Source organism: Enoplosus armatus, chromosome 15 (assembly GCF_043641665.1).
Source record: "Enoplosus armatus isolate fEnoArm2 chromosome 15, fEnoArm2.hap1, whole genome shotgun sequence".
NCBI lineage: Eukaryota > Metazoa > Chordata > Actinopteri > Centrarchiformes > Enoplosidae > Enoplosus > Enoplosus armatus.
Window position 1 is genome coordinate 15,420,948 of NC_092194.1, and position 22,812 is coordinate 15,443,759.

Below are 22,812 nucleotides of genomic sequence, written 5' to 3' on the forward strand. Positions count from 1 at the left end.
ACTCAACACCACAGTATCTCCTCCTCCTTGCTTGGCATCAGACTGGTGTGTGTGCCGACCTTGTTCCAGCGACGAGCTACCCGAAAGCCAGCTGTTTGCAGCGATTACATTTCTGGCAAAAGCCGCCGGTCCGGCACGCATTTGATCCCCTCTCTCAGGCGGTGGTAGTAGCCTTATCTTTTACCGTCAAAATGAGTCAGGATGTGATGGGGTGCTGTCCTGCTATCGCTAGCTAGGCGGACAAATTCCTTCAACCAGCTCGCTGTTTCAATCACTGCGGGTTGACACAACATTAGCTAGCTGAGGCGTTGTTAAGTGAGCTAGCGGGCTAGCTAGGCAGCGTTCGTAGCCGTTACGTGCTATTTAGCCAAGGTTAGCTAATGTAGTTACTTAGCAAACGGACGCATTGCTGCGGCTTGTGTAGTGCAATAACGGTTATCACTAGCTTACTAGCAAGGACTACTGCTTTTTCTAGCGTAAACTAGCTAGCTAACGTTGGAGAGACTGCACAGATATCAACTGTTACGGGTTTGGATGTCGCGACACTGCAGTTTTGAACCACTTTTTTGCGGATTGTGAAGATAGAATTGGACCACTGTGACAGACGAAAAGATAGAATTGGACCACCAAGTGATAGAGGGGGTTAATGATATAAAGCAGGTATTAAGTGGCTAATCTGTGGCAGTTGCAGTAATTTTAACATTAGCTGTATTAAGGCAGAGCATCTCGGGGAGGCCCCACCGTCTCCTGACTCCCTCCCCTGCCCGAATCTCCCGTGATTTGCCGAGAACACCCGGGTGAAGTCGCAGTTGCTCTCGGCTGGGGGGACAACTTGACAGCGAGGCCCCTAGCTAGTCTCCCCTCCCCCAGTCCCGTCCATCCATCCGTCCAGCCCGACAGACCACCTCCTTGCCTTGACACCGAAGCGAGTACCGGGGATTCGGGATAAGCTGAAACCGTGGGCTAGTGTTGCCGGGTCCCGTTTAAACCGGGCTGCCAAAACCAGAGGGGATGACTCTGGAGTCCATGATGGCTTGCTGCCTGAGCGAAGAGGCGAAGGAGTCGAAACGAATCAATGCAGAAATTGACAAACAACTTCGCCGAGACAAGCGAGACTCCAGGAGAGAGCTGAAATTACTTCTTCTCGGTATGTGACATGCTAATTTTCAAGTACGTTTTTTATTGTCATGTCTTGTGTCGTTGTATGGAAAACTAACCTCCTTGGGCCTTCTTGGCAATGCTAGCAAATATGCTACTAGTTAAGATTGCTAGCTGGACGCCTGGTTTCAGTATGAGTAACATTATGGCATGAAATCCGTAATGCGTGGCTTGTCTTGCAGCTTGTTGCGTTAAAATGCGTTAGCTGGCTTGTCCAGGTGCAATTTCTGCAAGAACTGGCTAACCAGCGATACAGTCTTTTTTTTATTTTTTTATTCGGGTGTATGTATTTGCATTGGTGTGCAGACAACAGCTCATTTGGCATCGAAGTTAACTAAGATGTCACCGTTTACAAGCTACCACATGCTTTTCAGTGGGCCAGTTTGACATTATTGACTAGCCCTCAAGCTAATCAGTCGGCAAGCTTCAAAACTGCCACTGTGGGTTGTTAGCTGGTGGCGGTTAAAAGGTGAAGATGGTCACTTGATAGTAGAAGAAGATGCAGCAGCAGCTTTACACTGTTGCTTTCACCAGGTTGCATAACGTTTGTACAACTGGATGAGGCTTCAGTTGCCTCAGCTATACCCTGCTTGGTGCCCTTTCATTCATTTATCAATTTCTTATATTTATTAGTCTGCACATAATCTATCCTTCCAGAGGACAAAGATACTGAGGGATTTGCCCCCTCATCCTGTAGTCTAGCTGAGTAGGTTAGCTATTTTTATAGCTGGTGTGTGGGCAGGTGGGAGCTGCTGTTGAATAAGTTGCTCTGTACTGCATTGATTCATAGTTCTGTGGACACAGAAAGGAACAATAGGCTATGCTTTATCACAAATGTACTTGCAGGAAAAAAAAAAAAATTCTCTGCATGCATCTTCCAAACAGGCTTTTAACTTTTAAACTGCATGTGCATGATCGTGACACGCCAGCCACTTAAAACAACAGAAGTGTTGAAGTTCCTTGGAAAAAAAAAAAAAAAAGCAGGTGTCCATTTTTAGGACAATTAGAATTATCTAGGTTGCATCCTTAGTTTCAAAACGTTTGCTCCCATTTTCTCGCCCACCTAAAGCAGCCCTGGTTATTTGACATGTGTGTCTCCTTTCATTTCCCTGCTGAATACCTCAGCTCGGGGAACTAGGCCACACTAGAGCCATACCGTTGATGGGACATATTCTATTCTGTGTCACACATTTAAATCGCTATTGCACTCTGTTCTACCTGGTGGCCAAGGTGAGCGGGTTTAAAAGGGGTGTTTGTTTTTGTGTCGCAGTTTTGAAACAGTTTGCTTGTGTGCTGCAATCACACATTTCTTGCCAGATGATCAATTGAAGGGTTGGGTTGACTGACTGATTCCAGGAATTTTTTTTAATATTTTTAAATTTTTTATAGAAATTTAGGTGATCATTTACACAAGCATAGCTTTTGCATCTGGTACAGCAAGAACTGCATGTCGTGTTGTAAGTGGCCCATCCTGTGTGAGATAAGGCTGTCAGTGAACGCCCGGATAAGGACGTGTAAGGCAGGATTAGCGCAGGTCTTAATAGGCTTGGTTAAACACATCCGCTGCTCAGACTTTGAGATGTCACTGACTCCTATTATCCCCTGGCATTATTCTCAGGCCTGCAGCCCTTCATTGAGCTGCCTGCCTCTCCACACCTCACTGGAGGAAGAAGACAACCTCTGTTTCTGAACATTTAACCACCACGTTCCATCAAGTGTATTTTTAAAGGGGAGGGAAAGGGACATTGAGCTGCATATTTAATACTGAACATTTATCCACCTCAGTTGAATGTTGTGGGAGTTGTTTGGTCATTAGCTACCCTGCAGCTCGGTGCATGCACAGGAGATAGGTTGTGCATTTCAGGCTCAATGCAGTGTACACAAGTGCTCCTTCTGGCCAAGTATTCTCAGTTTGAGTTGTACGTAATGTGTTACTGCGAACTGCTGTAGCTTAAGTACTGAAATATTTTAATGTGGAGGCATGCATTGCTGATTTCTTTTTAAGGTATCATAATGCAGCTCACATCTGATGTCGTGTGTCTGGATTTATTATAGAATGATTGATGTAGGGTATAAATCGATTAGCTAGATTAGTCAAAATAAAATGATTCAGCAACAATTCTGATAATCGAAATAATCGTTTAAGTAATTTATCAAGCAAAAATACCATTAGCTTCAAGTTTCAGGTTCTCCAGTGAGTTGCAGATATTCTGTTTTATATAATTATTATTTGGGGATTTTGGACAAAAACAACATAACAAGACATTTGAAGATCTGAAGAGCTGGGAAATTGTGACATTAATCTGAAAAATAATCGGCAGATTAATCGATGATTAAAATTATCCTTAGTTGCATTACATTAGAAACAGAAAGTACTTACTTACTAAACCCCAAGTTGACGTCTTAAAATTGCTTGTTTTGCCTGTTTAGAAGTCCAAAATACAAAGATACTGTTTTTACATTAATGTAAAACAGATAAAAGCAGCACATTCTCACATTTAGCTGGAACCAGAGAGTGTTTGGTATTTTTGCTTGAAAATGACCTTATATTAACCTATATTATATTGACCTTAAATTTATAATCAAAATAGTTGCTGTTTCACCGACTAATCGATTAATCTGCTAAATGTTTCAGTTCTAGTTTGATGTAAGAGCTAGTGTCATTGCTGCTTGTAGCTTTTTCCCCCAATCCCCCAAGTGTTTTTCTCACACTAATTCAGGAAAGATACTACAGCAGGCCACCCTCCCTCTGTGTGTCTCTCCCTTCCTGGCAGGGTTTACGATATGGCCAGGGTGCTTTGCCAAAATAGCTATGTCTCGACAAAACAGTTATGAGGTTTGGTTCCATTTCATGCCAGACACAGGCATGAAGTTTCCAGACTAAGAATACGGTGAGGGTGAATGTTAGGGTTAGTTTCGTAGGTAAAAGCAAACTCAAGCATAGCCACTTGGTCAGAAAATAACAACTCTGCCAGGGCTGCAGCAGTGCCCACAGTCTGGCTGCCTGTCACTGAGGGCCATATCAGGCCATACTGCCAGCTTCCTGCTCCACAGACCAGTGGTTTGCCTCTACTTGGTCAAAACACAGTGGGCCAGGAGCTGTGGCCTTTGCTGCATCGGGTAAATGAACTGCTGGAGCGAGCAAATGGTCAGTAAAGTGAGATGGAAGGGCAAACACTTTAGGGTTTCCCAAAGTGCTGACCGAGGTAAACTGTAAGCTCCCATTCAAGCTGTCAGTGTCCGAGTTGGCATTCATTTTTCATGAAAATGTGGGTTTCACATGAAATATGAGGCACAGAATGTCTGGTGATTAGTAAAAAAAATCCCTGCAGTGACGTCAGAAAGGCATTTTTGGTCATCAGACAATTTGTCAAGCGCAGTATTTAAGAAAGGGGGTTGGACTGGGGCAAAAGTTGGCTCCACAGCCAAAATGTTGTGGATGGCTTGGTAGCACACCATCCCAGAGGCAGAGATTTAATGTACAGTCGTTTGCCAAGTTCTCATTGATTGAGTTGTTCTTGTTGATCCTCCCTGTCTCAGCAGTACGTCTTGTTACCAGGTTAAGACATCCTTTTAGAGGAACTGTCTGATTGAACCAGGAAGAGGATCAGGGGTTAGGCTCAGATGTTTATTGCTGACCTTCCTTCTCTTGCCAAGCCGTCTTATTTTGATCATATATGGCAATAGGGATCTTCTAGCTCTACTCCTCAGTGTGTGTGTGTGTGTGTGTGTGTGTGTGTGTGTGTGTGTGTGTGTGTGTGTGTGAGTGTGAGTACGGTACTTTTAATGCCAGTGAAATGTGGAGCTATGTGGATTGTCGGTTATAACTGAAATCCTCTTTATCATGGTCAGATCTAACTCTTTTTAATATGGAAGTCATTATGAGACAGGCTTTTGCAATATTTGAGAGTTTAGAAAATCTGATAACAATATATTGGTTGTTTTACATATGAATTATGCAATTTTGATAAAGATTTCTTAAATAAGATTATCAAGGAATTGTGACCAAGATATGTACTGGATGGTACACTTTACAGTTGAAAAACAAACTTCTCTCGGGTGGACAAACTATGTAATGGAAGCTGTTTCTAAATGACCTCAGATATATCTGTAGTGTTTCTGTTCTGCAGTTTTGTGTTACTTATCAGCTGACATGCACCAACACTAATACATCTGTAACTAGCTAATATAAACCCAACCTCTCGTACACTTTGCTGTCACATGTGGTCAGCATTGCTGTGAGTGGAATTGTTTTCCTAACAGTCATCATTGGGTAAGATGCTTCTGTGACTTGATTTTGTTATATTAACATTAATGTGAGGAAAGTAATCGGCCCTCTCTGGTAAAAATGCTTAATTTTATCTCATTAGTTGCAGGAGTGCAGACACAATGATAAACTACTAATACTACTACTGCTAAAAATGAAATATTAATTGAAACGAGTGTTACCCAAAGCTTGTCCAGTTCTCTCTGAGTATCTTTAAGGCAGGTACATTTACCTTTGACAACAGGGAGGTTCAGCACTGCAGTGCTTTTAAACTTCTACCTTCAGGGTACCCTAAGACTTTAGGGTAAAGACTTTGGAGAAACTAAAATTCATTCATTATGTGTGATACTTTGTAAAAGTTTTGTTATGGATATATTGGAGTGTGATGGAGGCACTGTATGTAGGACCACATACTGGATCATCTCATGAAGCTTAATTGCAGTAGGTTTTGTGTTTGATATAATATCTATCTCACTCACTAGCCAGTGGCCAGTTAGGATTATTTATAATGTGAAAATATGAAATGTCTTGATTTCATTCCAAGTCATTTTAAGTCATTCATCACAGAACATAGCCAGAGCCTCCATCCAGACTCCTTCTCTCTCTGCTAGTTTTCAGTAAATGTTCTGGCAGTTGCCCTCACCTCAGCCAGCCTTGCACACACTCTTTGTCCCTTTCTACGACGTGGTGTCTGTTACACAGTTGCTCATATTGCTCACTAGTGCACAGATGAACACACACACACGTTCTTAAATGGGGTCATGGCTGGATCTCTGGAGATATGGGGGTGAATGAGGCTAGATGGTGACTGTCCCACATACCGCTGCTACCCCAGTCCCCAGACAGGACGGGGGGACATGGCCTGCCTCTCTGTTCACTGCCAGTATCTTCAGCCCTCTCTGTGCTGACAGGGTGGCATGTTCATTCCTGTTTACTCCCACCAGCTGCTGCGTACAGTAAAGCCCACACGTCTCTGTGATTGTACCATTTCAACTTCTGTCACTTCATTTCTCAGTTTCAAGTTGGATTTGGAATGATAGACTGTGCTTTAGACTTGTAATTTTTTTGGAGGATGTTAGACTTGTAATACAATTGTGAATTCTGGTGTGAAAACATGGATACATTTAAATAAATGTACCCAAGATGTATAATAAGCGTGTTGTGCCCATGTGTGGACATGGAGTGATGTTATCTCACAGAATCTCCAGGATGAGATTCCCTAAAATAAGTGCCGTGGCTTAAGAAATAATGTCAACATCTAGGATTTGGCTGTTTTTAGTTCGTAGCAACCGAGCACAGAGTGTGTATTGCAGACTAAAATACTGCTGCTTGCTCCAAATCTTTTGTAAAGCCTGTATTTGATTTTTCTTTTTTGCTCACCCACACCCACTCGACCAGAACAGCACTCAGCGCATACTCACTGGTGAACAGACAAAGCAGTCCTAAGGTGGTCAAATGAAGTTGTGAGTTTGCGCGTGTGAGTTTGCATGTGCGTGTGTGTGTACACAGTGTGCAGTGCATGCTATAGCATGTATATTCAATTTACAGCTCTGACACCCACGCTCATGGAGCACTCAGCAGATGCAGAGACATCAGCACAAAGCAGTAGTGTTGTGCTCAGATCCTGACAAGCAACACATGTTGGAAAGCTGCAATAGAGCTGAGAGAGACGTAGTCCTCTTTTCTTTGTCTTTTATACTTGCGTGTGTTTTGCTGGCTGCATTGCCTAGGCCATTGCAGGAAAAAGGAAAGAAAATGGGCCATCACAGTGAAGGTAACATCCGTGCCTTGAGGTTGACCACAGGATCCATGTGTGTCCACAGTTGGTTAGGCAGCTGGTGTGTGTGTTGTGTAGCTCCAGGCTGCCTTGGCTCAATCACTTTCCTTTGTACGCCTGAAAGAGGCCAGTTTCCAAGATGAATTTAGTGAAAGATTGAGACCCACGCTACATTTTGGTTAGCCTTGTGACTGCCTGATTCATACAGCATCTTTCCAGGGCTGATAAAAAGGCTAACACCTGGCTGATGCCAACTTTGAGGTTTTGATAATACTTATAATATAACCTCTGCTGTGTCTATGCAAATTTCTTCTCTCTGCTGAGATTGGACTGGCACGTGCTGCCTGAAAGGAGAGTTCATAAACCCAGATAAGCCAACATCATTCATACCAGTGGACTATTATGTTTGTGTGTATTTGCATGCAGGTTAGCCATGATGCTGATTATCCCCGTTTCTTGTTCATGGAAAGCTGTGACGGGCATTGCATGGGGAAGCCGGGGTATGCAGTAATAGCCCTGTTTGTGTGGCCGCCCATGCCTGCATGTGAAGCACGATGGAAGAATTATAGGATATGAGCAGACAGTGTAAACAAAGCTGGCCCTGCACGCGCACACACACACACACAGGCATAACCAGATAAACTGGCAACCTGGGCTCAACCAAAACTGCTGCACTAAGATAGCAGTGTGTCAAGTCCATCAGGTGTTGTGTCACGAGCTGACATCAGTCGCGTTATGTAAAGGCTTATGAAAGCCAGCATGGCAACAAAGGATACAGGTGAAGTGTTTGCCATGATGGATAGCTGTTACTATTTACATTCTGTTTTCCTTTCACTTCTTCTTAATTTGGCTCTTCAGAGTGAGTTTTAATTTTATGCCCCTGATTGAGACTTCTAGCTCTGTTCCAAGAAACACACCGGCTCCACAAAAGACCAGTGTTGGTGTGTGGGCTGTGTAGTGTACATTGCACTGTTGCATTGGGGCATAATCTGAGCTCTCTGTCTTTTTTCTCTCTCTCTCACACTCGTAGCTACCTAGAAAAGAAAGCGTTATCAAACCCAAGTAGTGTGTGAGCTATTAAAAGGTGACCTCCTTTTTCTAGGTCATTACCAAAAAAGAATGGATGGATTCTAGTTATGAATATCCAAAATTCTTGACAGAGAGGGATGAGAATGGAGAGGCATATTTCTAGCCTAAGGGAGGTTAGGAGGGGTTGTGACAAAGGGGAGGAAGGGAGAGGAGGAGAGAGAGAGATAGTGTATTTGTGGGGAAGAGCTGGTGAGGGCATGTAAATGGTTGTGGCTGGTGCGGGTACAATCTGGGGAGGAAAAAGGGAGGACAGAGGCTCGTAGTGTGTTGTATGGTGAAAGAGGGACACGACAGTTAAGAGAACACAGCGGAGGGAGATCTTGTGACGGGGTCACGAGAAATAAATCAGACATCAAGCTGGAGAGTGATCCTCTTGCTCTTTTGCTGAAGCAGTCTGCAGTCACTACCAGGACACTACTGCCACAGCCCAATACAAAGAATATGGTCTCTGTACCTCCTAACTGCTTTTTCTTTGTAGACAATCACAGGCCTGCAATGCATTGATTCACCCACAAGAAACTATAGAGATGAGCCCTTTTTTGCTGAATCATAGTCTATCCAGTCTGTGTTCTCCAAAATTGGACATTTTGTTGAAAGAGAAGATGGAGGAGGGTCATTTCCCCTTATGGACACAGTGTTGAAGCCCAAATTATCTATCTGAGATTAAGGCATTTCTTCCTGCATCAATGGAGAAGCTGCTTTCTCTCCCAACCTTTTTTACAGTCCTTGGTGTTAGGAACCCCCTGCTACTGACCTCAGACCAGCTTCCCCCCCCCAAAGACTCTGTGGAGCCGAGGCCCTTTTTTCTCTGTGGTACACCAAAAGATGAAGAGCACAGAGCAAGCCTGAGGGGCTCACAGTTATATTTACTGTCTGCTGAGAGAGAGAGAAGAGAGGGGAGAGAGAGAAGAGAGAGAGAGAAGAGAGAGAGGAGAGAGAAGAGAGAGGAGAGAGAGGAGAGAGAAGAGAGAGAGAAGAGAGAGAGAGAGAAGAGAGAGAGAAGAGAGAGAGAGAGAGAGACTTTAAAAACACAGGAATGAGACAGAGGAGGGGTTGCTATGGTAACGGAAATATGGCTGCTCTTCAAAAACCTTGAATGTAGGTGGTGGTGAGATGAGTGTAAGTGTGTGTTTTTTTTTTTTGTTTTTTTTCCTCCTCGTCTTTTCCCTTTCAGTTTTGCAGATATTATGGATGTGCTGGATCCCTTTTGATTTCACTGAGGACTGAAATGCCATCAGCTCTTTTTTTTGTGGCCTGAGGGTGGTGTTTCTGGGCATGTAGAACATAGAGGGCTAGTGTGAAATGTGGGTCAGGCCCAACAGACCCCACCACCACCACCACCACCACCAGAAAGTGGGGGTTTATTTGGCAATCACTGTAGGTCTTGAAAAGCTTGAAAAACGTGTGTTTTACGTGTGTTTCAATGCAGAGATTGTGATTTTTCCACAGAAATCAAGGAGGTTTCGGTGAATAGAAGCAGAATGAATGTTTTAGAGTGTATGCCTATAACCAAAGCCTTTTCTTGGGCTCCTTACCATATGCGTAAATCTGGAAACCTGACACCACTTTTGAAATATTGCGATGATCTTGCAGCCAGATATGGACTCAGGAGGGCAGCGGAGGATCAGTGAAGGAATGCAGCCTTTTGACAACGACCCCTGCTGTCACCTTTTGGCAGTGGAGGTTTAGTGTTAGATCCTCAATGTAGGGCAAGTTGTCTTAATCATCTTCATTCAATTAGCTTGTATTTTCCCCCACTTATCTCTCCTCTTCTCCCTGGAAACATTTTTGATTGGTTCACTGTGTGATAACATCCTGACGTTGGACAAAGAAGCTTTGACATATTAGCAGTTGTAACCAGTTTAGTTAATCAACTTGGAATTTCAGTAGAGGGATTTCATAACGCATTAAAACGTACTCGTTAATCGAGTTTTGAGGGAAGTATTGGACCATTACTTTGGCTTCGTCTTCGAGCATGATTTCAAAATGAGTTATCCACTAATTTGAGGGGACTAGCGCCTAATAGGAAGAGTAATACAATCCTGATCACAGTGTATGTAATTTGAATTGTATGTTGTGATATAGTAAATGCTCTAGAAAATCAATTCAAGAATGGTTTGACCAGAAAGGAATGCCTGTTTCTGGCTAATCCAGCAAATGACCTGAAAAGTCATGGCACTATATCACGTTGTTGTAAAGTCAAATAAAAATCCAACAGTACCATAAAGGAGTCCTGGTCATTGATTTTCTACTTTGCCCACAAATGGTCTAATACACAATATATATCGTCTCACAGTATATAACGTGATGTCACCCAACCATAGTGTCTAACAGTGGGCTCTAACCTTTGTTGTGTCTATTATAGATGTAAATCAGAAATAGTTTTATCATTGAAAGCACCATTGCACTGCCTCTGGTGCAATTTGTGTGCATTTTTGTGACTTTTGATGTACAAGTCAAAAAAAGAGCTATAGAAGATTTGCTGTACTCATTGCCCTTTCATCTCTCTCACTTGCTGCATAGATACATGACTATAATTGGAAAGTTGCCAGGCACTTGATACTGTAGGTTTATGAAAAATGCCATTGTTCTTTAGTTATTTTCCCTGAACTCAACTCCTTCTGTGAGTCAGAAAGTCTCTCACCTCATCTTTCTCTCACTCTCCGCCCTTTCTTTTGGTATCCTTGATGAATGAATGTGATTTTGTACTGCGTGTGGACTGTATTAGGCAAATGATACTGAAAAATGCCAGACACAAGACTATGCATCTTAACAGAATAGTGTAAAATGCTTATCCGTTGCACCCCTTGTTTCCTGTTCCTTGGTCTTCTTGTCTAACACAGTAAATATTCTGGATGTGATAACAGGCCTTGCCTTGCTTTGCCATGCCGTCTCACTGTGCCCACAACATAACTTCGCTGCACTCTGTCTCTTAACTCCGTGCCTCTATGTCCTGTTCAGGTACGGGAGAAAGCGGCAAGAGCACCTTCATCAAGCAGATGAGGATCATTCATGGGGCCGGGTACTCAGATGAAGATAAGAGAGGCTTCATCCGGCTTGTTTACCAAAACATCTTCACCTCCATGCAGTCCATGATCCGTGCCACCGAGACCCTTAAGATCCCCTACAAATTTGAACAGAACCGGGTAAGAACTGACCCACAGGAATAAGAGCAGAAAATATTCTGCCAGTCATTCATTCCCCCTTTGATTATTTATAGGTGTGATTACTGAATTTGGTATCTTTATATGCCACTGCATTGTGTTTTACATGGTTTACCACAGGGATTTTGTGAAACACCATAGGCTATATACAATCAGAAATAGACTGTTTTGTCAGTCAGTGTTGATCGCTCCGCCAGATATAATGTTTGAGTATTTGTACATAGGCATGCTTTTATTACATTCAAATGACTGAAAATGAACTAGTTACCGGTGGTGTGGGCACAATACAACTACATAATTATAGTCTATTATTGTATGCTACAGTGGTTCTCAATTCTTGTCCTCAGAGCCCTGCTGGTCTTTTATTGTGAACCTCTAATTGAGGACTGATTTACACCTGGGATGCAAGGTGAATGTAGTCCGCCACTCAGTAGGACAGAAATCCACCAGTACGCTCCGTCACAAGGACCAGTGTTTAGAATTACTGGTCTACATTATGAATGAACAGCATAGTCGCCTAAATATTGTGACTTAAAAGAGCAAACAGATGTCATGCTCCATAACAAGATCATAAGATGCTTGCCACTGTTGGCATCTAGAGATAAAGTGACAAAAATGTTTTGTGTGAAGAAGCATCATTTATTTAATTTTGTTAAAGAAATATGTTGAATTGTTAGTAATCTATTGGTTGAAAATCCACCCAAAATCGCAAAATGTACTGGAAAGGTGGCTGTAGTAGGATATCAGTTATATTTAAACAAAATTATTTTCTCAACTAAAGTCATGTGAAAGCAGTCATTTCCTTTATTCATCAATATTTGTGTAATTTGGTTTTCAAAATGAAAAATCTAAGTCATGGAAGTGAAACTAATTTTTATTTTAATGAAAAAGTCCCTTTACAGACACCTAAAGCAGAGTTGGTCTTACGACCAACCTGAAAAATGTATTTAACAAACCAGTTCACACTAGGTCAATGTAAGTAAATTGTAAGTGGTTTATAGAGTTCCAAATTTGGTTATTGATAAAAATGTAATGTGTAATGGGTATAGTTAGAATAGACACTTACACACCATTAAAAAAAAACTCTTACCAGAAATGAGATACAGTGCAATGGCCACTATAAAGACAACTATAAAGTGAAGAAAAAGACCAATTTATGTCTCGCATATCTATCATCAAGTTACAGCCATGAAAACCTTGCATGGTTAGGGACGGTATGGACAGCTCACATTAAAATCTAAGGTTGTTGAACCTCTTTGGATGGACATTGTCATGGTTGTGTCCCACTCGAGGAGTTTTTTTCTCCCCATGGAAACTCTGTTAGGCATCATACATTTATGACCTTTTGTGGATGGATATTGTGAATCCTTTCTTCTTAAGGCACTCTTGATAAACGGGCACAAATTCTTCATTTTCATGTAAATAAATAAATAGATAAATAAATAAATAAATAAATGTCTATTTGGCTGCTCTTTTTATCAACCTGCAACCTCTCCATCTGTTGTTTTTCCCAGTTAGACCAACTGCATGTTCATGTAGTTCCTAGGAAAAGTCTTCAGGTGCACAAGAAGTGATGCATTTAGTTTTGTCTAGCAGAAACATTATCTTTGGAATAAGTAGAATACGTGGGTGGTTAGGATCAACCACCAGGTCCAAACAGACAGTGAAGAAAGTTACCTACCGATATCTCAGGCTGAAAATTTAAGGAAATAAGTAACTTGATAAATCTGGATGTCTATTTCTGTTTTCCCTATTGTCTCTCTCACTGCTTTTCCCCATTCATCATTATCCTCCATTATCTCTGCTCTTTATCTCACCTTTCCCCCCTTGCTTGTGTCTTCCCAGTCTAATGCCATGCTCGTGAAGGAGGTGGACATTGAGAAGATCAACGGGTTTGACCATCCCTACATTGCAGCTATCAAAAGCCTGTGGGCCGACCCAGGGATCCAGGAGGCCTATGACCGGCGCAGAGAGTACCAGCTCTCTGACTCCACTAAATAGTACGTCTGTCTGTCTCTCTGTTTCTATGTGTAGGTATGATTTCTGTCTAGAATTTAAGAGACTGTCTGTGAGGCAATGTGTGAGTGTGCTTGTGTAATTTCTGTGAGTGTATGTCTGTGATTCATAACGTGTGTGTGTGTGTGTGTTCTGTGTGTAATTACCTTGTGGGATTTGTAATGTATACTGGGCAGGGCAGCACATTAGCCTTTTGTCCACACGCGTATTGGCTGACAAATTTCAAAATTCACCAGTCTATTTCACAATCTCAATGGAGAAACTATATGTCACAGGTATAACAGCCACTGTTTGGCTCTTGTACCTGTGGTCATTGTCCTTCATGGACGCTTATCTACGGTAAATGATCATTTATATTTTGTGTCATTGGGGTTCTGAGACAATTGAGTTCATGCTGTCTCAACCAGCTAATAGAGAGCAGAACAGTGACTAGTAAGTCCTGATCCTGCCTGTCATTTCACCCTGTGTATGTTTATGCATAGATTAGCCAAAACTACTATGATTTCATTTTAAGTTTGTGCTTATTGTGTGAATGTCAGTGGTAAGAGTTACACTCCTAACCAGAGATTAAAAAAAAACATTGGCATGGTGTACACCCACTGTCTTTGTTGTTTGTAGCTAAATATGTCAACCTCCTGTTCTGTGGTTGTGTGTTTGCCATAATTACTTTGTAATAATATGTAACCCCAGGCTAAATGGCCGAAGGCACTTGACTCACTTTCTAGCGCCCCCTGGTTGTGGACTTGCTGCAGTACTGTTTGATGCTGCTCAAAGTCAGGCATTCAGGGGTGCTTGTTATGTTGGTAATATGTATTTTCTGTTAAATATGTAAGATGTGTATTTGTTTTTGCATGTGTTTGAATGAGTGAGAAAGACAAGAAAATCATTGAGTATGTTTATTTCAGTGTTATCCACACTGTTGTAATGTATATCTCCAGTTACCTTAGCGATATAGACCGTGTGACTGCGGAGGGATACGTTCCCACCCAGCAGGATGTGCTGAGGGTCCGTGTTCCCACCACGGGTATAATAGAGTACCCGTTTGATCTGGAGAACGTCATCTTCAGGTACCCCCTACAGCACCAGGACTGCAGCATCACCATAGCTAGAGGACAGAAACCACTGATGACTGTCAGGATATCGCATATGCTATAACACATTAGTTAAGCATGGGGCTAGGTTTCTGTAAATTGCGCCAAAAATTAGAAATATTACCAGATGGTTTGTTTAATGGTTAATATCTCAGTGCAATTATGACACAATTACAAAAGTACATGTTACTTAGCAAGAGCCCCTTTGTCTGAGCACACCCAGGATTATAGTTATATGTTTAAATCAAATGAACCAGTGGTTTGTGTTCAGAATTGTGCTGAGGTTCTGGCTCCAGGATAAAAACTAAGGCTGGACATGCTGCACTGAAGCATGTGGGGAGCAGCCACCAAGCATTAGATGAAGACGGATTAGACAGTGATGTCAAAGGGTCTCCAGGAAGAAATCAGTGAGGCAATTGGTTTAAAATACAGAAGAATTGAAACTTTTTAAATTGAATTTCAAATTTAAAAAAAGTTGGGATTATGCTTCCTGCTATCCTTGATATCATACTTGTCCAATCTTTTTTTTAATCTAATCCAGGTGCTGCTGTCTCTGCTGCTGAAGTCACTGCTACTACTGTCACTGATGCCACCTCACTGTCTGCAACATAATCCACACACCTCACTGCAAAATTTTGTCATTTAAACTCAAAGCTACAGTTGCAAGTCAACAGCTAATCTCAAAAGTCTTATGTTGGTTTATGGACAGAGAGTGTTGGTGGAGCAGTGACACTGACTAACACCCTTTTTTTTTCTGAGTTGTGGCCTTTTCTGTGAAGCTTCCTCAACAGGACTGATCCACACTTCCTGGAATGGCAGGGGGGTTGCGGTAATTGCCTGTCACGCTTTATATAACTGTTTTCCTGTCTTTTTTTTCTTTTTATCTCTCTCTTTTTCTCGACCGGCCTGCCTGTAGTTATCTTTCCGATCTGGATCGTATTGCAGATTCCAACTATCTTCCCACTCAGCAGGATGTGCTCAGGGTGCGCATCCCAACTACAGGAATCATAGAGTACCCATTCGACTTGCAGAGCATCATTTTCAGGTAGAAAGATGCCTGTTTTGGCTCAGTCCCTCCTTGTTATGTCGTGACATTATGTCGTGTCATTAACCTATACGCCATCTGATGTGTTTTTGTCCAGGGCCCCTAATAAACATTGTCCTCCCATTAATGCAAAGAACTTGTAACCTGTGACTTTTAATTTATGTATTTGACTCAATTGTCTGTATCCCATCCTTACTCCCTAACACTTCCCTCCAATCATATAATTTAAAGTCATTACCATTTTAAAGGCTCCTCCATAGTCCTGTACTTTTTCTTTTACCTCCTGCCACCAACAAGCAATCGTTCCACACAACACAACCCCCTAATGAACACAAAGTCCTACATTCTGGTGCCCGGTCTCTGTAAATGGGTCACCTCCTCTCTTCCTCCTCCTCTCCTCCTCTCCTCTCCGGCTGGCAGAAGAAACGAGGTCGTCCTCTCCGCGGTGGAGGAATGTTATTTTGGGCAGCAGGTCCTGCAGGGCCTATATTGGCCCTGGGTCTCTGTGGACCACAATGGACTGGGCCACCACCAGGGGGCAGCCTTGCATTGTGAATTATACTAGATTTGTGCAGCGTTCTCAGAGACCATGTTGCACCTGGTCTGGAGGCTTGCACCTGTGCAACAAAATATAGAGTTACTCATTAAATCGTACTGATGCCGTTTATGTAATGGATTGACATCAAAGGGTCTTGACAGGAAAGATTTTACTAAATCCGTTGTCACAAATGAAGGCTTAATGAAACTGGGACCTGAACTCCCTGATGAGTGAAGGGTGACCTTGTCAAGGAGAAACTCAGGAAAGCTGAAACCTTATGAGGATTCACACATGTACCAGTCAGTATTTCAGCTGTTCATGAATATTTCGGCGAATACCAGCCATTCTGCCTACAGGCCCAAGTGCTAAAGTCTGCTAAAGTGCAAGTTTTCATGCCAATTTTTGCTTAGTTAGTTCATCTCTTAGGAATTGCATTTATCATACTACTTGTTATGCAATTTTCTCAGCTTGTAGCTTCTCATTAGGTTACATAGGAGGCGTCCTTCTACCATGAAAAGGATCCCACCATCAGAGGTGCCCCCTGTATCTTTCATCAACATTTCAGCTCTGCCTCCTGTCCTCTGTCTGTCCTCTGTCTTTTGTTTCTGACCCCCTCTCCATCTCTTCTTTTGCCCTTCTTTTTGTGTTCCTCCTGTTCCCCCATTTGTCTTCTCCAAGTGCGTTTCCAGACTTCATGATTGTTTTTGTGTGGTGCTTTATCACACACAAACACCAGGGAAGGTTGAAAAAGCTGTCCAGTAGAGAAATGAATGCGTTATGATCCTTCCCTTTTCACTGTATCACATAAACAGACAACAGACTGATCTAGTATCGGATGTAATGCGGACTCCTTTTATAACCAGATGAATGCCACTCAATTTAAGAATTCCAGCTTCTGTCTTTACTATAAAACCCAAAGTTTAGCCACACCTTTAATTCTCGTTGTATATCAGTTGAAAATAATTGGTTATTTTATACATATATTGTGTGTATAGTGTGTTTAGCTGTGAAAACAAATTTTTGTATACAAATCAGATTGATTATCTGTGGAGAAGTTCCAGATAATTGACGTCAGCTTGATTTTTTTTTTTTGATTCTGTTCATAAAGTTTGACTTTCTGGACTTTTGACAAACAGTGAAAATAACACACTTTCCTAAACTGAGTGGCCTTCGTTTTAAAACCGATCCTAGATCTATCGTAAATGGGAAACTTTCATCTTTGTGGTGGCATGCATGACTCACTTACTTACAAGGACAAAAGCATATTCACACTGCACATTTGTTTCTTATTTATCTGTTGTTTGTTTAGTTTTTGTTTTTTTGCCAAATATAAAGATCTGCTCATGTTTTCTCTGAGATCCCTTAAAACTAGTGGCCAAGAAGTTGTGAATTTGATTCATTCTTTTCTTAAGGTGTTGAATCCATCAGGTGTTTGAAGTTAGTAGGATTGCAGAATAGTCTCTCCCTTTTTTTAAACAAATGATCAGGACCCAAATTAAATGATAGGTCGTCTGATGTCTCCTTAAATTATTGTAAAAATATGCTTTCGTGGGTCCCAGGATGTCCCAGACTATATCTTTATTTGGGTCATGTGCTGAAAATGTTTAAGGAAGAGAGTCCAGAAAGTCTTTAGGACAAGTCTGCACAGTATATATTTGTAAAGTAGTTGATTAAACAAGGTTCACAACTTGGTGCCACCAGTAAATACATATTGATGGATTCAAAACCTCTTGAGAATATTAAGAATTTGAACTTAAACACTGTTAGTCACTGATCCTGAAATGGTTAACTGAACATGAACTAGGCCACCAAGAGATATATGCTAATATGTTTTTCCCCTTCTTGCTTCCTCACTCGTTATCCCCCTCTTCACCTTCATCCTGCCGTCAGGATGGTGGATGTGGGGGGTCAGAGGTCAGAAAGGAGGAAGTGGATTCACTGCTTTGAGAATGTCACCTCCATTATGTTTCTTGTGGCGCTGAGTGAGTACGACCAGGTCCTGGTGGAGTCAGACAACGAGGTAGGTGGACATAAAAACAGCTTGTTTTAGGTGTTGTACAGTATCTGCAACACCTTGACCATTGAACCACCAAATAAATACATCTCAACATGTGTCAAGAACTGAAACTAAACAACATGACTCCTCTCACTGCTCACCTTTTCTCTGCAACAGAATCGTATGGAGGAGAGTAAAGCTCTGTTCAGGACTATCATTACCTACCCCTGGTTTCAAAACTCCTCTGTCATCCTCTTCCTCAACAAGAAGGACCTGCTAGAGGAGAAGATCTCCTACTCGCACTTGGTGGACTATTTCCCTGAGTTTGATGGTGAGATCATCTATACGTTGGTGTGTTGACTAATCTGACCCATTGCTGATGGAAGTCACCCTCTCAGATAAATAAATGTATGTTATTGAGTGTTGTTAGGGGGCATTACATATTCTTGACAAACAACAATTTATCCATCCACGCAGTACGTCTATGCAACATATAGTGTGGGTTGCTATTTATGGTCTATTCTATGTAGGTCTTATGTACAAGTTTGATGTACCAAACCTGTACACCTCACTGTCAAGACAGACTGTGGGAAGCTGTTGCTTGTCAACAAGTAGTTCTCCCCCTAAAACTACATATCAATAGTTTTACATTTTGGTTTTTGTATGAATGTGATACAATGCTTTAATTAGTGAAAGATAATAAGATTGAGCCAGGCTGGCTGTTTCCCCTTGCTTCCAGTCTCTATGCTAAGCTAAGCTAAGCCTCTCTTCTAAAGCTCCACACAGAATGCACAGACATCGTATCATTCGTCTCATCTGACGCTCAAAAAGAAAGAGAAGAATCTGATTTCCCATATTGTTGACTTACTCCGTTAAATGACAGCTTTTAAGGTGAGAAATAAATCGATGTTTGCGTGTGCTCGTCTGTCTCAGGTCCCCAGAGAGATGCACAGGCAGCACGGGAGTTCATCCTCAAGATGTTTGTGGACTTAAACCCAGACAGCGACAAGATCATCTACTCTCACTTCACTTGTGCCACGGACACTGAGAACATCCGCTTTGTGTTTGCAGCTGTCAAAGACACCATCCTACAGCTCAATCTCAAAGAGTACAATCTGGTGTGAGGGCTCACGTACGACGCACATCTCCTCCCCCATTGCACAAAGGCACACCTCTTTCCAAGTGTGCGACTCAACTCCACATGCATTACCACAGCACACCATGCCGGCTCACATACACTCACATACACACACACACACACCAACAGAGCCCTTCCCCCCACCCCCCCACCCCTCCCAGTACAGTTCATTCACAAATCCTCCCACCTGCAAACGCCGCCCCTTCTCTTTCACCAAAGCTCGCCCTCTTCCTCCTTCGCTTGGCAGCTTGAGTCCTCGCTCCTCCCAAAGCTGCTCTGTGTCAGATTCGGCCCTGACTGCTGGCTCTGGCACATTTCATCTGGCACACAAACCTTTCACACGGGCTGTACAGTGACTGAAGGGGAGTTTGGTGTTTGTGTGTGTGTTATGTGTGTGTGTGCGTGTGCGTATTTGGGGCAGCATTGACTAGCGAGGAGCTGTGTTTTGGTGAATAGCGGCATCAAACCCCTTTTGGCCCTCTGGAGTTGACCCTCAGCGGTGTGAGATCAGATCCTCTGTCGTGTCCTTTCTGAGCTCCTGTCAGTGTGGAAGGAAGGGAATACTGTGTCTCCTGAAACCACCCAAGGACCAGCGGGTCTTCTTGAGACAGAGCGATGCAGGACAGGAAGTAAAGGTCGCACACCGGACACAAGGGGACGGGGCTGAGGATTCTGTCTCCACTTCGCATCTATGAATGTACCCACCAGTGTGAGCATCGCAATCGCAAAAAAAATAGAAATATATATATATTATGAAGTAAATGCATATGTAAACTCACTTAAGACAAAAAGCACGAGAGGGCAAGACATAGCTAATCAAAATCTGTTCATTGCTGAGATTTTTAAAATGTTTTTAATGATAGAAATGTGTTGCTACATCTACTTCTATTTAACACATAATGGCTAAAAGGAATGGTGGTAAGAAAATCTATAAAAACTTTTAAAAACAAAGACATCTAAAAAGAAGCAACCAGAAATTTACTTGACATAAGTATCCTTTTAAAGATTTCTGTGGGATTTGTGTTTTATGTTTAAGTTAATCACATCGCTTCCCTCCAGATGTTTTCTGTATGGATTCACAAGGACAATCTTCCATGTGACCGTCACAGCATCTGGCTCCGCTGATACACCCCCACACCCTTATTACAAAACACTAGTAGCGGGTGAGAGGTCCCTGCTTTTCGACACAGGCTCTGCTCTGATTGGTGGAAGCAGATGTGGAGGGGAGGGTGATGTCATCAGTGTTTATCAGCCCACAGAGCACATCTGCAGCTCGGGCTGCAAGTAGCTTATTCAACAAAATAAAAGCTGTAAATTAAACACGCCCACATCCCGGGGTGTGAATGGAATCCATGCGGTAACATCTCTGATGACGTCACACCTGCGTCACTCAGCCGTCCAATCAGACACACTTCCTGACGGTGACATAGTCACCACATCAGGATGTGCTTCTGTTTACTTTATTATTTCTTTTTTTCTTTTTTTTTACTGTATAGTCACTTTGTTTATATAAAGATTGCTTGCTGTTGAGTGGTGAGAGGGAGGGGGGGCTATGAACCTTTCACAGAAAACGCACTCTGAAGTCTGCAAACGTTGTTTGTGTATATTTGTTTGTAAATACATATACACAAAACACTCCTGTACAAAAACGCTCTGTGGTACACCATCTTTGGCAAAAAACAAATGTAAAAAAACAACAAAAAAAAGTATCAACTTCTTTCATTAGCATACAGTTTTTCCTATGAATTTATGGTAGTAGTGATACTGTGATTATGGATTTTGTTCACTTGATTAATAGGACTACACAGAGCTGAGTGGTGTTGAGGAAACGATCGGCAAGGAGTAATAGTCAGAGAAAAGAGGTTCCTCCCAACCAGCCTCTCGATTCCACACTACTGCAACAGCTCTGGCTCCTGAGTATACTAAACTAGGGCTGGTAAAAATCTTCACAGTATGGTGACAAGATGATTTTAAGAGTAATTAAAGATTTTTTTATTTATCTAATTTATGGACCAGGTTTGAAGGTGTTGATAATTTGACTGCTTTTGATTCTGTCATGTTGAAGTGCTCCTTTTCTCATGGCGGAGCCTACTTGAGTCTGAACTGCTGTAAAAAAACAAAAAACAAAAAAACGAATGTCTGGTATAGTAAGGACTTTATCTCTGCTTTCTATTTCTTATTGAGACATTTCCAGTTGTACTTTCCATCACATCTCCATCCATGATAATACCGTTTGGTTTTCTTTAGGAGCCCTCACATTTGTTTTGTTTGATTTAAAAAAAAAAAAAGAGAAAAAAAAAAAGAAACTTGTATTTCCTCTTGGTTTATAGACGCAGCGCTGTAATGCATACCTAGAAAAATGTACAGTACGAACGTAGGTGGACTTTTTTATCAGTGATTGAAGACCCACGTGGTCCATGCTTGCTATTTGTAATTTAACACGAAAATTCTGTTGTCGGTTTTTGCATTGTTAATTTCCAGTTTTTTGAGGCTTGCTTTGATAGTGCCAGTGAAGTGCAGATATACTTTTTTGGTCTTTGACCTTTTCTACAGGTGACTTATCCTTCATCCTCATTAAGGGCTATCACAGTGCATCAGGCATCAGACAGCGGGGAGTGGAGTACAGGACCACAGTGAACCAAGTCATCCACTACTAATCCTTGTTTTTAAATGGAGATTACTTGCAGTATGTGCTATAAGAAGTGTAGGCAGGGTGTTAATGCAAACGTAAGGTGTGTGTGTAGAGAGTTTACCAACACTAAGCAGTTTTCTTTATGTATTTCTTTATGTATTTGGCCCTTTGGTGAATCAAGTGGACCCAGTATCTGGCTCTCTGACCTTCACTACTACTTGTATTGGTATCACAGTGTTACCTGTAATACCTCATGCAGTATAGAAACACTTATCACTAAAGACACTACTACCAGGACTAGTATTGCATGTTTCCCCAAGTATTTGACTTGTAGCTGATAGCCATGAAATCCTAATGACCATGCTTGTGGCTTTGCATGTTTTAACCCATTAACTACAGATCTGCAGTTTATGAATTAATTTCCTACTTAGCATGCAGCTATTGGTTTCTGTTCATGTCAGTGAGGTTTGAAAAGTGACCCGCAGACAGTTTAAACTTGATTCTGAGAGATAATCCATACCACAGTTGACATTTATTCACCTTTTGTTCATTTTTTTTTTTCAAGCATGTATGATTGTGCAACAGTTACAGTGGTAATTAGTGAGCAGGCGTTGCCTCAAAACTCCCTTGTTATTGCAATCAAAGAAGCTCTGACGATTTAATAATCTGCAGCTGTAAACATTGCATTTGGAAGCTGCATTGACATAAAATCAGAGTAAGAAGACAAACATGGATGTAATGTAAAGAACAAAGTAAATTACTATGCTACTAACACTAAACACAAAGAATCTGTAGTTAATGTGGATCGGTTATTTCTGGCCAATAACGTATCACTAAATAAGGTTCTTAACTGCGTTACCTAAATGACTGACTGAATGTTCACTGATCTCAAACCAGTTTT

General features: G+C 41.9%; 1 protein-coding gene across 2 annotated transcripts; it reads left to right on the forward strand.

Annotated features, from left to right (window-relative positions):
• Nucleotides 1-500: 500 nt before the first annotated feature.
• Nucleotides 501-19,406, forward strand: LOC139297904 (guanine nucleotide-binding protein G(q) subunit alpha). Of its 2 annotated transcripts, none has more exons than XM_070920715.1 (7): nt 501-1,147; nt 11,253-11,437; nt 13,301-13,455; nt 14,410-14,538; nt 18,036-18,165; nt 18,319-18,472; nt 19,075-19,406. In XM_070920715.1, the coding sequence occupies exons 1-7, from the start codon at nt 1,012-1,014 to the stop codon at nt 19,263-19,265; spliced, it is 1,080 nt and encodes a 359-aa protein (XP_070776816.1). In that variant the 5' UTR covers nt 501-1,011; the 3' UTR covers nt 19,266-19,406. The 2 variants fall into 2 exon arrangements, with proteins under 2 accessions (XP_070776816.1, XP_070776815.1); XM_070920714.1 differs by lacking the exon at nt 14,410-14,538 and adding an exon at nt 15,479-15,607.
• Nucleotides 19,407-22,812: the final 3,406 nt, after the last annotated feature.